We start from the raw sequence: 16,840 nt of genomic DNA, 5'->3' as shown, positions 1-16,840 counted from the left end.
CGGCGACCCAGACCCAGCAGGAACTAGTTCAACTGGGCAGAGCCCCGGACCGTCGGCCCGCCCCCGGCCGAACCCACCGCGCAGGCGCAGTCGGTCCGCGCCGTCTCCTAGAAACACTTCCCCAAGCCCCGCGGCGAGGGGGCGTGGGCGGCTGTAACGGCGCCTCTGCCGCAGGAGAGCGGCGCCCGGTTCGTCCGGGGCGGCCGCCGATGCTACAGTGCCCCCTGGCGGTGGAGGGCTCATCAACCCTGACTGAAAGCGGCCCTCCATTGGGCAGCTAGCCGAGGACCAGTAAGGCAGGCGCGCGGAGGGGTCGGGAGAATCCTGCGGACATGCTCTGGAGAGAGAATTTGATGGGTGAGGGCGAGATGGCCCTGAAGGCCAGCATCCTACCAGTGGACAGCACCAAATGTCAATGCTTTTTCTTTAAGCTTCAAGTCCACTCACAAGAATCTAGTCTAAGGAAATAATAAGATATATTTAGTTTAGCCTTACTTCAAACAATCAGAATCTCCCAGACTATGAGATAACATAAATATAAAAAGCCAAAATGAGAGGCAACAAACATTTACTTGAGGTCAGAGCAGGAATAGCTATTCAGGAAGCACTGATTCAAGGAGAAGCCCGAATAGTGTTTCAATTAGGAGACAAAGGCAAGGGGTATTTATGAGAAAGAAAAAGGAAACAATTGTATTAATGGAAGGAAGGCATTTCTATTGGTGCAGATAAGCTAATATTGTGACATTAATTTTAAAGTGTTTTTAATTTTCAGTCTGGTAGCCATCAGTACAGTAGTAATAATATCTGCTTTCTTGTTTGAGATGCAGTGTTGTTTCATGCCCAGTCCAAAGGCTAATTTGCCCTGTTTTAACATTCCCAAGTTTGGAGGCATAGGATGTGCAAGGCAGTTCTTCTGGAATGGTAGTTTCAACTTCATTTTAAAGTGACTAAGTTTATTGTTTTTTTTAACACTGGCATCCATTTAAAAATACACAGGAGGCCATTTGTAAGTCCCCTTTGGAGAAGTGTCTATTCAGGTCTTTTGCCCATTTTTAATTGGATTGTTTGTCTTTCTTTTGTTGAATTGTACAACTACTTTATATATTTTGGAAATTAACCCCTTATCAGATGTATCACTGGTGGATATGTTCTCCCATACAGTGGGTTCCCTTCTCATTTTGATGATGGTTTCCCTAGCTGTGCAGAAGCTTCTTAGTTTGATGTAGTTCCATTTGTTTATTTTTTCTTTGCTTCTCTTGCCCTAGGAGATGTATCTGAAAATTCTGCTATGTAAGAAGTCTAATATTTTGCCGCCTATGTTTTCTTCTAGGATTTTTATGGTTTCACAACTTACATTTAAGTCTTTTATCCATTTTGAGTTTATTCTTGTGTATGGTGTAAGTTGGTTACCTAGTTTCATTTTTTTTTGCATGTACCTGTCCAATTTTCCCAACATCATTTATCGAAGAAATTGTCTTTACTCCATTGTATGCTTTTGCCTCCATTGTCAAATATTAATTGAGCATAATGATGATTTCTGGGTCCTCAGTTCTGTTCCATTGATCTATATGCCTGTTCTTGTGCCAGTGCCAGGATGTTTTGATTAGAGTGGCTTTGTAGTATAACTTGATATCTGGTATTATAATCTCTCCAACATTGTTCTTTTTTCTCAAGATTGCTGCTGCAATTTGGGGTCTTTTTTGGTTCCATATGAATTTTTGGAGTGTTTGTTCTAGATCTGTGAAATATGCCATTGGCATTTTAATAGTGATTGCATTGAATCTATAGATTACTTTGGGTAGTATGGACATTTTAATGATGTTAATTCTACCAGTTCATGAATACAGTATATTCTAAATGCTCAATGTCACTAATCATCAAAGAGGTGCAAATTAAAACCATAATGAGGTATCACCTGCCAGAATGGCTCCCATCAATAAATCAACAAATAACAGGTGCTGGCGAGCATGTGGAGAAAAGGGAACCCTAGTACACTGCTGATGGGAATGCAGACTGGTGCAACCACTATGAAAACAGTATGGAGGTTCCTCAAAAAATTAAAAATGAAGCTGTCTTTTGACCCAGTGATCCCACTTCTAGGAGTATATCCTAAGAATCCTGAAGCACTCATCAGAAAGAATATATGCACCCCCATGTTCATAGCAGCACAGTTTACAATAACTAAGATCTGGAAACAGCCCAAGTGCCCATCAGTAGATGATGAGTGGATAAAAAAGCTGTGGGACATTTACACCATGTTATATTATACAGCTGTAAAGAAGAAGGATCTCGTACCCTTTGGGAGAGTATGGAGGGACCTGGAGAATATTATGCTAAGTGAAATAAGCCAGGCAGAGAAAGACAAACATCACATGATCTTGCTTATATGTGGAATCTAAAGAACTTAATAAACTGAAGAACAAAATAAACCCAGAGACACTGAAGCATGCAACAGACTGATCTACAAGGGACAGGTGAGGGGAGCAGGGAGAGATTAACTGAAGAACTTATATGCATAACCCACGGACACAGAGAATAATGGAGTGAAGGCCTGGGGAGGGGGCGGGAGCAGGATGGAGGGCATCAATGGGAGGGGAAAGGGGGACATCTATAATACTTCCAACAATAAAGATAGGTTAAAAATAAAAATAAATAAAAATATGCAGTAGGTCTAAACAGCAAGAGAAACCTGAACAAACTGAAACATCAACAACTTTTCATAGATCTAAAGGAAAACTGAGACCACAGGGCAAACCACTACCCCCAAAGTTAGACAGAGGGACAGGTGAATACAACAGATTATGACAGTGGGAGCAGAAAACCGCAAGCAGGTACTTCCCTGGGAATCAGTGCCCAGCTATTTCTATTACCCACTACAGCTTGCCTGACTATCCAGAAAATAAGTACAAGACATACAAAGTGGCAAAAAAACAATTTGAAGAGACAAAGGAAGCATCAGAACCAGATTCAGATATGGCAAAGATGTTGAAATGATCAAACAGGGAATTGAAAACAATTATAATTTATATGCTAAGAGCTCTAATAAGTAGACACCATGAAAGAATAGATGAGCAATGCAAGCAGAGAGATGGATATCTTAAGAACTGAAAAGAAATGCTAAAGATAAAAAATTAATTAAAAAAAAAACACACAGAAAACTGCAACAGAAATAAAAAATGGGCTTATTAGTAGATTGGACAACGATGAGGAAATAAATCTGTGAGCTTGAGGATATCTCCATAGAAACCTACAAAACTCAAAAGTAAAGAGAAAAAAAGACAAAAAAAAAAAAAAAAAAGAATAAAACAGTATATCCAAGAACTGTGGGACAGCTGCAAAAGGTGTAACATACCTACAGTGGGACCTGAAGGAGAAGAAAGAAAAGAAAGGAACGGAAACAAATATTGTAACAATAATAACATAATTTCTCCCTGATTAATGTTGTACCACCGACTCAGGAAGCTCACAGAACACTGAGAATAAATACTAGAAAAACTGCATATCTTTCCCAAACTATATAAAATCAAGGATAAGGGGAAAAATCCTGAAGAAGCCAGAGGAAAAGAAACACCTTTCCTACACAGGAACAAAGAATTATGTCTGACTGCTCTTCAGAAACCATGTAAGCAAGAAAAGAGTGAAGTAAAATATTTAAAGTGTTCACAGAAAAAAAACACCCAACCAACCTAGAATTCTGTGCCCTGTGAAATTATCTTTCAAAAGTGAAGGGGAAATAAAGATTTTTCTCAGACAAACAAAAAATGGAGAGAATTTGTTGCCAGTAGACTTGTCCTGCAAGAAATGTTAAAGCAAGTTATTTAGACAGAAGAAAAATAGTAAAGGTCAGAAACTTGGATCTACATAAAGAAAGGAAAAGCATCAGAGGAAAAAAATGAGTGAAAGTAAAATAAAAACTTTTATTTTCCTTATTCTTTATTGATCTAACATCAGTTTGTTATAAAGTAAAATAGCAGTTATGTATTTGATTATATATGCTTATGATACATATATGTGTATATATAATTATGTGTAAGTGAAATGAATAATAGCAATGATAAAAGGGATGGGAAGGAGGAATTAGAATCATTTTGTTATTATAAGGTACTTGCGCTATCAAAAAATTATGCTGTAGAGACATATTACAAAACAAAATGTTGATGCTCTATTACTGAGTGAAATATAAACTGGCTATAGAATGGTAAGTTAATGTGACTGTGTTTTGTAATTTTTACTTACACAAACAAAAAGCTTACATTTCTAGATAGTAGTTGACTTGTAATCTCTCTATTTTAATGGTTCTCGTCTAGGAGTGATTTTGCCCTCAGGTGATGTTTGACAATCTGGAGACATTTTTGGTTGTCATAACTTGGTGTGGGTTTGGGGTACTACTGGCATATAATGGGTAGAGGCTAGGTTTGCTACTGAGTACCCCTATAATGCACCAGACACCCCCCTGGCCACAAAGAATTATCTGGTCCAAGACATCAGTAGTGCAGAGGTAGAGAACTCCTGCTCAGTCTTTTCCAAGTGTTCCGTACCAAGCAGTTTCAATTTTTTTAATTAGAAAATGCTATTTTTAAAAAAATCATCATTTTTACATCATCTTTCTTACTACGTTTGTTGTTACAGGAATCTCTTTAACATCTAAGTTTTCTAATTAATAGTTTTGTTTCATTTTGCCAGCATTTCATCCATTTATTTTATTGAAGTTGTCTTGGTGTTACTCTGTTTTGCAAAGGTGATGCTTATTAAACAGAAGTCTTTGTGGTGAAATCACTTACTCCTGTAAGGTAATTATGTAATAAGAACAAAATTGAGCCACTTAGAAACCAGTATGAGTACATTATCACATCCAAAAGAAATACAAATCCCGCCCCCCTCCATCCCCAAAAAACACTGAGAACTAACGCAAGTCTTTACTGAAGATGTTTTGAGAAAACAGGAAAGGGTGAATTATATTGCATAATGTATATCAAGACTTCCTTAATAAAACCTCTTTTTATATTAGTTTCCCCCAGATTTTTGTCATTTTCCCCATTCCCTAGTCCCATAGAGTTAACCTCACATCCCAGGTTACCCTCCCCGTTCTCTTCTCTTATTCTAATTTTTTCTTTCACCAATTCTTTTAGAGAGGTAATAATAGTGATGTTAACCAACACTTAAGTGATTATCAGGTGGCAGAAAGTGTGCTAAATGCTTTACTTGTATTATGAGGAACATACTGTTATTTCCCTCGTTTTAAAGATGAGGAAAGTGAAACGCAATGAAGTTAAAACACTTGCCCAATATTACACAGCAGATAAAGCCTAGCTCTATGATATGAAGCCAGACAGTCTGATTATAGAGTGTGTATTCTTTTTTTGTAATATATATATTTTTATTGTTGACAGTATTACAAATGTCCCTCTCATTCCCCTCTTTTGCACCCCCCAGCCCCTGTCCCACCCCAGTCCTTCACCCCACTATTGTCTGTGTCCATGGGCTATGCATATATGTACATAAATTCTGTGGTTAATCTCTTCCTGCCCCCCCTACCCTCCTCCCCTCTGAGATCTGTCAGTCTATATTCTTAACAACAATTCTATATTGATTTCTATTTCAAAATCCATATAAAAGTTCCATTTTGAAATGGTGATATGATAAATTGGGAATTGACTGCATTAAAAAAAAAACTAAAATAGTGGGTAAATAGACAATCAATTTCTATAAAGCATCAAGTTACTGACAAAATAGTGAGGACTTAACAAGCACAAAATATAAGGGGAAATGTATACCCAGAGAGGTGAGCAGGATACTGAAATTTGTCCTATAAGGCCATTTTCGAACCAGGCAAATTTAGTACCTGTTTTGATGCCCTTATGGGACAGAATGCTTAGAAGTCAAAGTCTAGGGCCCACCCTGTAAGAATTACAATGGAGGGACTCTCCTTACAATAAAAGAAGGTAACTCACCAATCCAATCCCCAGAATACTGCAGGAAATTTACCTTGACTTTGAGAAAAGAAAAGGTGTGGGCGCATAAATGCCTGTCTTGGAAATATTAAACAATTACTAAAAGGTTATTAGACTAGATGTACATCCTAGATCCATACCACCTGGTGATTACTGCAAGAAACAAAGAGCCCTAATTCCTCTGTCATTACAAAGGGGTGAGTTCAAACAGAGACACTAGAAAGGAGAAGAGGTCCATTTACTGAGATTCATTTTTATTCTTACTAATGTTTATAAAGCATATGGCCCAGTTTAAGAAGACTTCACTGTGCACCAGTGTTCCTAAATCCTAACCTTCCTTAAAAATGTGAATACAATCAAATTCATCATGTTAAGTATTTTATGCTGTCCTGATGTCATCACTCATGCAAACAGTTTCAATGGAAAAGTCCACTGAGACTTATAAATTAACTTGAAGGAAGACCAGCCAGCTAAGAAAAAGATCTAGTTCTTAGTTAGACCCGTGAATTTCAAGATACCAACTTAATCATTTACTGTGAGAAAGAGAAGTTTAAAGCAGACAGGCATGAGGGTCAGCATATTCTCTTTTTTTAAAGCTATGTGGATACTACACTTGAGAAGTTTCCTTAATCCTCATAAATTCAGAGCAAGGGAAAGCTAAAAGATATGAGGCTGCTGTTATTCAAGCAAAATCTTGATCCATCCATAAACCCCGTGGGGATATACAAACTGCAAAACAAGATAGTAGTGTTTCTAAGCTTCTGAAAGCAGCCCTGAGAGATCATTATTATAGAGATATATCACATAGCCCTAATCTAGGCTTCATTGCTGAACAACTCCTCTCCTGAGGGTCCTGTTCTTTTTCTTAGATATTCCTGCCTCTCAATCAATTACGCTCCTGTCAACATGTGACCTAGAAACCATGCTGTGTTTTTAAGGAGTCTTAAAACATCTGTGCTTTGATTAATTTCATTTTGATGTGTATATTTATAATTTCCTTTATCATCCAAGTTCTAGGGGACACATAGATTTGCCTTATATGTGCCTATAAAAACAAAGTGGTGATATTATTAGTTACTGATGATTTTAATAAAAAACATTTTCTTAATTTAACTTTCATTTAAAGATGAAGCTTTTTGTACCAAAAAAAAAATAACAAATACACACACAAAACATTAAGTAATCATGATGGTTTGAAATGAAGAATTAGAGCCTTCTACATTCAGTTCTCCCTAATATTTAATGTTTATTTTTACACTGTTAAAAAAAAAACCCACTTAGGCTCTGGCCTGGTATCTCAGTTGGTTAGAGCATCATCCCGATATGCCAAGGTTGTGGGTTTAATCTCCAGTCAGGGCACATAAAAGAAGCAACCAATGAGTGCATAAATAAGTGAAAACAAATCGATATTTCTCTCAAATCAATCAATAATTTTTTTTAATCCACTTAATTTCCCTATAAAATGCACAAGAGGTATCTAATGCCATGATTGTCATGTGAGAAAACATTTCATACTTAAATGTTGATGCTTTTAGAATTATGTTTACTGTTTACCAGCTATTGGGATATTATTTAAAAAATCACATTTCCTAATCTGGGTGCTTCACATATAAACATAAATCATTAAAAGAGCAAGAATATTTCACTTGATTATATTTCTCAATTTTTATTTTAGGTGTATTATTGCAGAAGATGAAGTCTATGATCAGAATTATTTTTGGAATCAAAACTATCTGAATTCAAATCTCATTTTTGCCGCTTACTAGCTGTATGAGTTTAGTAAAATTATTTCTCTGTTGGTTTTCGTATCTATAAATAGTAGTACTTATCATCTCCATTGAGTTATTTGTGTTGGTTAAATGAAATAATTGAACAGAAATACTCGAGCATAGTGGCTGGCCTCAATAAATGCTCAGTAAATAATAGTTGTGTGTATGTGTGTGTTAAGCAGAATGCATCCTAGCAGAATGCACACTAACCAGTCCATAGCAATACCCAAGCCCAACGCAGGAGAAAGTGCTGTATTAAGGGGAGTTGTAAGATGTGAAGTTAGTAAGTGCCAGGCTAGAGCCACTGAATTTTTGATCAAGACAATGTCATGCTGAGAATTCTGTTTTAGGAGAGCAAATCTGGTGCTTGCTTATGAACTTTATTGCAAAAAATAAAAATAAAAAATCGCATTTGCAATGATACTGCAACAATCCGATTGAAAAATAAAGACCCACGTTATGATGGCAGCACCTAAAATGCACCATCGCCAGGAAGCTATTCATGATCCTTTCTTCAGAGAGGATCTCTTCTTTAAACCCACATTTTTCTTATGTTTAAGGGTTGCTCATAAAACACTTAAATTTCACCTTATATTGTATACTTATTTCTGTAGTTTTTTAATGCCTTCCTTTTGCAGTTCCTCTAGTGGTAGCTGTGGCCTTGGAGCGCCGCAAAGCCGGCGGCAGCGGTCGGCGTGAGAACCTGGAGCTCGGCTCCAGGTCCCGCACTCTTAGCAAGCAGGAAACGCTGACACTTTGTAGACTCGGCTACATCATTTGACATTCAGAGGGCTCGTCCAGTTCTGTTTGCTCAGCACCACGAACAGGGCCAGCCACCCCACCCACGAAAGGACGCTATGCTGAATTTCCTCGGTGGCCGCAGCATCGGGCCCGCATGCCTTGGAGCACGGAGGTGGTGCTCACGTTGTTGAACAGATGAGTGAATTATTATCGATTGATTTCCGAACTGTCAGGAAGCAGACACCCTCCTTGTTCTCCAATGGGTGGGCACCCACAGACTAAAAGCCACCTCTTTCCAGTAAGAGGGGATTGAAATGATCAATAGGGCCCTCCCAACGCTGGGATTCTGCGCTTCCTTTTTGGCAGTAGGCAAGGACATAAGCATTAATTGAGACACAACAGCCCTGGAATACAGATTACGTCAGCGTAGTTGCCGAAATAAAACTAAAACGGAGAAAAAGCTCGGTTTTGTTTGAACTCTGGGAGCCTACTTCCAGAGTACGCGGGGAGAGAACCCCACCGAGACCCAGGGTGCTTTGCGCGGCACTCCGACCCCACCCCCATCCCAGGGTTCCCTGCGCGGCGAGCTCACTTCCGGTGGGCTACGTGCGCGAGGCGAACGCCCGAACGAGCTTCTGCGTGGTGGTTCCGCCCACTTCGGCCTTGTTTTCGCGACATCTGGAATTTGAGGTTCCCGCCAGGTCCTGGCTGAGGCGGGGAGCGATGCTGCCAAGCCTGCCTCGGCTTTAAGGCGTGAAGAGCGTCCCAGACCCCTATCCGTTTGCTGACGGCGCTGAGCCCGGGCAGCCATGTCTACGGGGTTCTCTTTCGGGACTGGCACGCTGGGTTCCACCACCGTAGCCGCCGGCGGGACAGGCACAGGCGGCGGTTTCTCCTTCGGGACTGGGGCGTCTAGGTAACCGCACTTTCTCCCCTTCCTCTTTATTCCCGCTGGCTTTGTTTCTGTTCGGCCTGGAGAAAAATAATTGCCCCGCGCCAGCTTCATTGGCTTCCCACTGGCCGCCCTGCCCGGGCCCTGCAGGCGGCCTGTTGGAGAGGAGGGTGGGTGGTCTCTGTTGTGAGGGCCCCAGAATCTACCGTGGCTCGGGCATTGTTCCTACGGAGTGAGGTCTGGCTGGATGAAAGGGCCAAGGATTTCACACCCGGGCCTTAGCTGTTTGTCATTTGTAGGCACAGAATGAATGGTGAGCGAATGAATGAAATACAGCTTATTGTGGGGTTTTCGAAAAAGACCGTAGAAAAATTTAAGGACAAATAAAAGTTTTTCCCTGATAATGCAGGTTTTATTACAGGACGTGCGGTTTTAGACATTACAGGGCTTTGATGAGTTCTTTGCTAACGAGCTTTCAAGACTTTGTGCCTCATGGTACTCTAGCTGTCCTCCCCCCCCCCCCCCCATAGGTGAGAACGTTGTGTTTTAATGACTCACTTTGTCTTTTAATTAAATTGCAAAATGCAGGTAACATATTCACCATTTCTGTGCAACCTGCTACACCGGTAACAAAAATTTGGCTAGCAGGAGTCCTGAAAGAGGCAATTGAAATAGGATCATTTTATTGATGACAGATTTAACCTTTAGAACTTAATATTTTGAAGGTAAAGGTGGGGTTTATTAAGTTAAGATATGCGCATAGAAGGAGTTACAAGAAGCTTAAAGAATATGGTTGTAGATTAAAGAGGCAAAAATACCTTCAGCATTGTCTGTATTCAGAAAGGGGGTAGGACCACAGGCTATGCAGTCAAGTCAGAAATCTGAGACTATTTTCTATTTGCTTCATTTTCAGTGCTACCACCCTGTTGCAAGCTCTTGTCATTCCTAGAACACATTTATTGGACGTACTCCTATGCAGTAGGCTGTGTCTTAGGTGGTAAAATAAATAAGAGTCCTGCTCTCCTGAAGCTTACCTTCTTATGAAAATACTTAAGATTCCCACCAGGTTTTCAACCAGTGACTTTCCCATGTTAAATGAGAACTGTTCCCATCATCTACTTAATTAGTTCAATGAAATCTCAAAAGTCTTTTATGTTGATTTTTTTTTTTTTTACTACACTATAGCCAGGATGATATTTTTCAAAAATTCACATTGCCTCCCTTCAATGATTTTTCACTGTTATCACCCAGTTCAGGACCACAGATAAGTAACTGAAAGTTTCTCAGAAAGATACCCCTTACTTCGTATGATGCGCATTGGTATTTTCTATTCTGTTGAATTTCATTTTTTAAAAATGCTTGTGATCTACTAGATTGATTTCATACCCTCTAATGGATCCTCATTTTAGTTTCAAAAACTGCTCTGACAACTTGGGCCCTTTCTCAGTTCCTCAGGTGGGCTTGGCCGAACCCCTTCTCATTTTAGGGTAGTGTCCCCTGCTTGGAATTCCCCTACTACCTCCTACCCCATGTTCCAAGCTAATACCTACGTTTGGGATTAAAAAGGTTACTTCCCCAGAGAGACTTTTTCTCACCTATCAACCTGGAGGAAGTGTACATCCTCATAGTACCCTGTATCATAGCACTGATTACAGTTTTAACAGTTCGTTATATATTTTTGTTGACTTACTGTCTGATCCAAGCAGTAGAATGTATGCTTCATGAGGGGGTCCTTTTCATACTGTTTTTCCAGTAGACACAGTGAAGCTCAGCATATGTTTGTTGAAGGAATGAATGATTGAGTAATCTCTTTCTCCCACTGACTGGAAACTTCTGGAGGGCAGGGTCTTATTTACCATTTCATTCTTAGTTCTCAGTCCCTAAAACAGTGCCTGGGACATAAAAAGGCTTTAATAAATACTGCTGAATGACCAAGTAAGTGAATTATCTATTGGTAATAAATTAGAAAATTTTGCACAGGTTTTAGAAAAGCTTGGATAAATGAACAAATGGAGAGAGTCTAACATCTCTGCGTTGGAATACTAATTTGGAGGCCTGACTGCCCCTACTGCCAGTTGGTAATTTGGTATCATTCTGGGAAAGTTACTCTCCAAGCCTCAGTTCCCACATTCGGAAAAGGAGTACAATAATTACCTCAGAGAGTTGTTGAATGAGATAAAGTAAAGCATGTAGAGAATGTGGCATCATATCTGGCACTTGCTAAATGCTCAATAAATGTTAGCTATTTTGTTATTAAGTTCACATTAAGGCAAGCTGAGAAAGTTAAAATAACAGTCCTGATCTGCTGGAGTCAACTTGGCTATTCTACAACACATTCTGTTGAGTCAATGGTGGATAATACTGGGTTGAGGTCAGGTCTGGGGTAGCTTTTTGTTTTTCTTCAAGTAAGTAAATTTCTCTGCCAGAGACATTTCTGTTTTGCTTCTGTGATAGAGTAATACTATTTCGCTTTGATTTATGTCTTTGGTAATGTTTTTAATTATGAAGCACAATGTTTTAGTTATGAAGCACTTCATTGTTTCTTCAGTCAAGAAATTTTAAATACTTTAATTGTCTAAAATACATACTTTCACTGTACATCTTTTGCATATTTATGGTATAGCAGTAAAAAAGGGATCACTGATTTGTTTGGCAGGAAGGGGAGCATAATAATCATTTTCTTAATTTGATATCATCAGAATATGCCAATAAAGTTCCTTTTAAACTCAGTTTATTAAGTGTTTAAAGATTTGTGCTCTGTCAGTGAGGACTTGCCCTGACAACCACACAGGCCTAGGTATCATTTTTAAGATCAGTGGTAAGCAAAGACACAATTAGTGTATGCCCTCTCCTTTTTCCTACTCAGAATTGACGACTGATTTCAAGTTCTACCTCCTTAGTTAAGTTTCTCCCTCCTCATAGCCCTCACAGTGATTTGCTGGCATAATACCATGTATATAATGTGTTTAGTAGAACTTATACGTGTCCCTGATGATAACAATAGTAACAACATCTATTGAGTGAAGTTAATTTGTCCTGCTTGATCTCTTAATTTTACAAAAGATCTTGTTAAATGGGCACTGTTATTTCCATTTTGCAGATGAGGAAACAGAGGCTCAAAAAGGTTAAGTAATATCACGTATGTATCAGCACAATGGGGAACTGGTACTGGAACCCAGCCACAAAGCTACTGCCTTCCCCTTAAATTGAAACTCCCCAAGCGTCAAGATTTTTAAAACTGACATTGAGTTCTCATGGTAATTAATGTCTGTTTAGAAGGTCAGGGAGAGAAGTGATGAAGATACATATATAGGATGAATGGGATTTCATAATTGCTATAATCTCTGTTAACTCGCCGGCATAATTTTTGAAGTATCAGGTGGTCAGGTTTTGTTTGTTTGTCTGATTTCATAATTTGTTCTCCTACCTATAGATAGCAAATTGGAGCCTCTGAGGCTTGATAAGGACAGTTGAAAAGTTGTTAACTTTGTTCTTATCACTTGTTATTAGTTGCTCTTTCAAAAACTCTGAAGAGGGCTTCTGCTGATGAACATAATCTTGGTAGGGGGTAATTTTGCTTTGCAGTTTACTCTTGCCAGGATATGTTCGTTCTTAGTATGTCGCCCTACTCTCCCTACCCCCAATTTTAGTGCTTTTTTTGTGGCAAGATACCTACTTCCCCAATAAGTATGGTAATGTTGCAATAGAAAGGTGATAAAGACAGCTTAGAATACCTTTTCCATATCTGGGTATGTCCTACTTCTTTACATTAGTAGTTGGGAAGAACAAGTGAGTTTAGTAATGTGAACTGTAAACAAGTAATTCAAAAGGAAGATTATTTTCTTATGGCTATATATTTTTTTTTAACCCTCACGCGAGGATATTTTTTCCATCGCTTTTCAGAGAGAGAGTGGAAGGGGCACAGAGAGAGAGATAGAAACATCCATGTGAAAGAGATACATCGATTGGTTGCCTTCTGTATGAGCCACCAAGGTACGTGCCCTTGACTGGAGTCGAAACCGAGACTCTTTAGTCCAAAGGCTAATGCTCTAAACATTGAGCCACACCTGCTAGGACTTCTTATGGCTATTTTTAAAAAAAATTTTTTTTAAACATATCTTTATTGATTTCAGAGAGAGGAAAGGAGGGGGAGAGAGAGAGAGATAGAAACATCAATGATGAGAGAGTCTTCGATCGGCTGCCTACCCCGCAGCCCGGGCATGTGCCATGACCAGGAATCGAACCCGGATCACCTGGATCCACAGGTTGATGCTCAACCGCTGAGCCACGCCTGGCTGGGCTGGCTATTTTTAAATAGCTTGCTTTTAAACAAAAACTGTTGAAAGCAGAATATGTGTGGTTCTGTTTGTGATTACTTGGGATCTGAAGCCTTAATTGGTCTAGATTATGCTTTTCTTGAAGGTTGGTATTGTATTTTTTAAAGGCTAATTTTATATGTGGATTTATTTTTAAAGATAACTGAAAAATATTTAAACGTGGTTCAAATTATTAGTTCCTTTTGTATACTATGGAGATGTATTAGATATGTCAAATGAAAGAAAATAACCTTGAAGAGTTATTTTTCACTTTTCTTAAGTCAATATTAACTCTAGTGGACTTGATTTTGTGTTTTTTATAAACTAGCAACCCTTCTGTGGGCCTCAATTTTGGAGCTCTTGGAAGCACCGTGACTCCAGCAACTACATCTGCTTCTTCAAGTGGTTTTGGAACTGGGCTCTTTGGATCTAAACCTGCCACTGGGTTCACTCTAGGAGGAACAAATACAGGTGAGGAGGACTGTCACATTCTCAGAGAGTAGGTTTGGGATTTTATCCTTTTTCAGGCCTGTCCTGTATCTCCTCCATTTACAAGTATTGTCATTGATGGTAGGCCTAAAGTGGTTAATACTAAGATGAAAAGAAATACAGGGATGTGGAATTAAGGGCCAGTGACATGCCCATTCATTAGCTATGATCTACTTTTGTGTAAGGAAGGAAAAAACACATACATTTGAAGAATTAAGGAAATTATATCTCTTTAAATATAATGAATTAAAGTAATTTACATTTTTAGATTATATAATGCTGTGTTTTATCTTAATGAAGATTAAGTCAAGTTTACCAATTTGGCCATTAATTAATTTATCGTATATGGGACAGTCAGCATCCTATTTTTGCTATAGCATTATAGTTTACATTCTTTTTTTTCCTTTTAATTTTCTTTTAAATCCTCACCTGAGGATATGCTTATTGATCTTTTTTAGAGAGAGGGGAAGGGAGAGAGAGAGAGAGCCGTTTATGTGAGAGAGAACATAAATTGGCTGCCTTCTACATGCGCCTCAACTGGGGATTGAACCTGCAACACAGGTATTTGCCCTCACCGGGAATTAAACCCTGAAACCTTTAGGTATACTGGAGGACTCTCCACCCAACTGAGCCACACTGGCCAGGGCTATAATTTACATTCTTAAGAGATGTTTTAAATTGTATTAAAACAATTGTTTCACTGGAAAAAGGGCAAGAGGCTAAAGGTTTCTGGTGGACGTTTGAATAATGAAAAGTGTGTCTTTTGTTTGTTTTTTAGTACTACAGGTATTTTGTTATTATAAGCTAAAAATATGTTTCACTGGAGTTGCTTCCTTGTTTATCCTTTATTCCCTACTCTCAGAGCTCTTGGTCTCTGTTACCACCTTTTGCATTGACCTTCCAGCATTAATTGCAAGCTTTGACAGTCACACTTAGAAAATGAAAGAACTGCAGGAGTAAATATGAGACCAGCCAGTGAGCTTCAGCTCTGTTTGCCAGGATTTTTTCTTTTGAGTAGCTTTTTTTCCTTTCTTGCCTAATTTTGTTATAAGCAATAATTGTTTTCGTTTTATAAGTCTTATTTACTAATTAGTCAAATTATATACAGGTTGTAATATGAAAATATGTAATATGCTATAGGAAGGATGTTTATATTAGTGGTTATGGTGGAAGAAGAAATTGTGTTATGTATTGGTCATTAGCAGTGTTCTCATTCCCTGAGTGTGATTCTGTGATTCCAAGTCTTGCCTTGTGACAGACCAAAAGAATGCCATCTTCCACTGATGATTAAAGTTTATTTCTCTTTTTGTCTCCAGGAATAGCAACAGCTATAACTACAGGATTAACTCTGGGTAAGAACTTTTAAGGAAAGATCCCAGATCTGTGGGTTTTTTACTCTTTTTTCCTAATATCCTACAGAGCTGGGGTATAGAGGAAAGCATGTAAGAAACTGAATATCGATCACAGATGCTGACTTATCAAAGAATCTTTCATTAATCGAGTATTTTTTTTTTCAGAGAGAGGAAGGAAGAGGGAGGGGGAGAGAGAGAGAGAAACATAAAGGATGAGAGAGTCATTGATCGGCTGCCTCCTGCACACCCCGTACTGGGGATGGAGCCCACAACCTGGCATGTGCCCTGACCGAGAATTGAACCATGATCTCCTGGATCCTAGGCCGATGCTCAACCGCTGAGCCATGCCCAGGCAGGCTATTCGAGTATTTTAAAAATACTTTTTTTTAATTCAAAAATTTCAGTCATTTGAGTCTTTTTAGTGGAAAAAACACCAAAGTATAGGCCAGAAGTCTTGGAATTAAGATCTGGTTATGCTTCTAATTAGTTGTGAGGCCTTAGACAGTCATTGAAATATCGGGCAGCTGCCCTAACTGGTTTGTTCACTGGTTAGAGCTTTGGCCTGCGGGTTCGATTCCAGTCAAGGGCACGTACCTCGGTTGCAGGCTCAATCCCCATCCCCAGTCAGATCTGGTGCAGGAAGCACAATTAATGTGTTTCTCTCTCTCCCTCCCTCTTCCACTCTCTGAAAAGCAATGGAAAAAATATCCTTAGGTGAGGGTTAAAAAAGAAAGAAATATCTGCCAGCTTTTAGTTATTTATAAAATGAGGTCATTGAACGATAACAGGTTATTGGATTCCCTTCCAGCTGAAAAACATCTTAGTTTTCTGTAGTGATATGCGGAAGGGAATATGAATAACTAGGATTATAGCCTGCCTTGAATCTGGATAGCAGTAAGTATTGTGAAAGGAAATGAAAGGACATTGAGGAACCTCAGTTGAAATTAAATTAAAAATTGAAATAAAATGAAAGATTAGTGGACTCTATTCACTTGGCTGCTACTTCCTATTGTCAGTAGAAAACATATATTTACCACCAAAATTTAGGTCAGAGTTGGCTGTAAGGGCAGGCAATTAGATCTTCTTATTTCCTGAGATAATATAACTTATACATGATTTCAAAGCACTGTACTCTGGCAGGAACTTCCAGTTGTGGTAAAGTCAACCCAGAAGGATAATTTTTGGCTTTTTTTCCCTTAGTGCTTTTAGGAGAAGCCAAAATGTAGGCCATTCATACTTCTCCTCTTTTAAATTTTTGAGCAGCTACTACTTCCTAACTCTGTGGCATTAGGTATTCATACTACCTTGAACATTTAGTATTAGCTGTTGA

The 16,840-nt window shown here is 38.9% G+C and overlaps 1 protein-coding gene across 3 annotated transcripts in view; it reads left to right on the top strand.

Annotated features, from left to right (window-relative positions):
* The first annotated feature begins 9,094 nt into the window (after positions 1-9,094).
* NUP58 (nucleoporin 58) overlaps positions 9,095-16,840 on the top strand; it is a 40,270-nt gene continuing 32,524 nt past the window's right edge. Inside the window, exons 1-3 of one of the 3 annotated variants that reach the window (XM_016224862.2) lie at positions 9,095-9,377; positions 13,998-14,140; positions 15,475-15,510. In XM_016224862.2, the coding sequence (XP_016080348.1) occupies positions 9,271-9,377; positions 13,998-14,140; positions 15,475-15,510 (286 nt within the window). In that variant the 5' untranslated portion in view covers positions 9,095-9,270. The remainder of the gene's footprint in view (positions 9,378-13,997; positions 14,141-15,474; positions 15,511-16,840) is intronic. The other 2 variants (XM_016224864.2, XM_016224863.2) reach the window with 2 other exon arrangements.

This window comes from Miniopterus natalensis, chromosome 2, assembly GCF_054644295.1.
Source record: "Miniopterus natalensis isolate mMinNat1 chromosome 2, mMinNat1.hap1, whole genome shotgun sequence".
Taxonomy (NCBI): Eukaryota; Metazoa; Chordata; class Mammalia; order Chiroptera; family Miniopteridae; genus Miniopterus; species Miniopterus natalensis.
The sequence above is the reverse complement of the archived record's forward strand: the minus strand, read 5'-3'. Positions and strand labels throughout refer to the sequence as shown.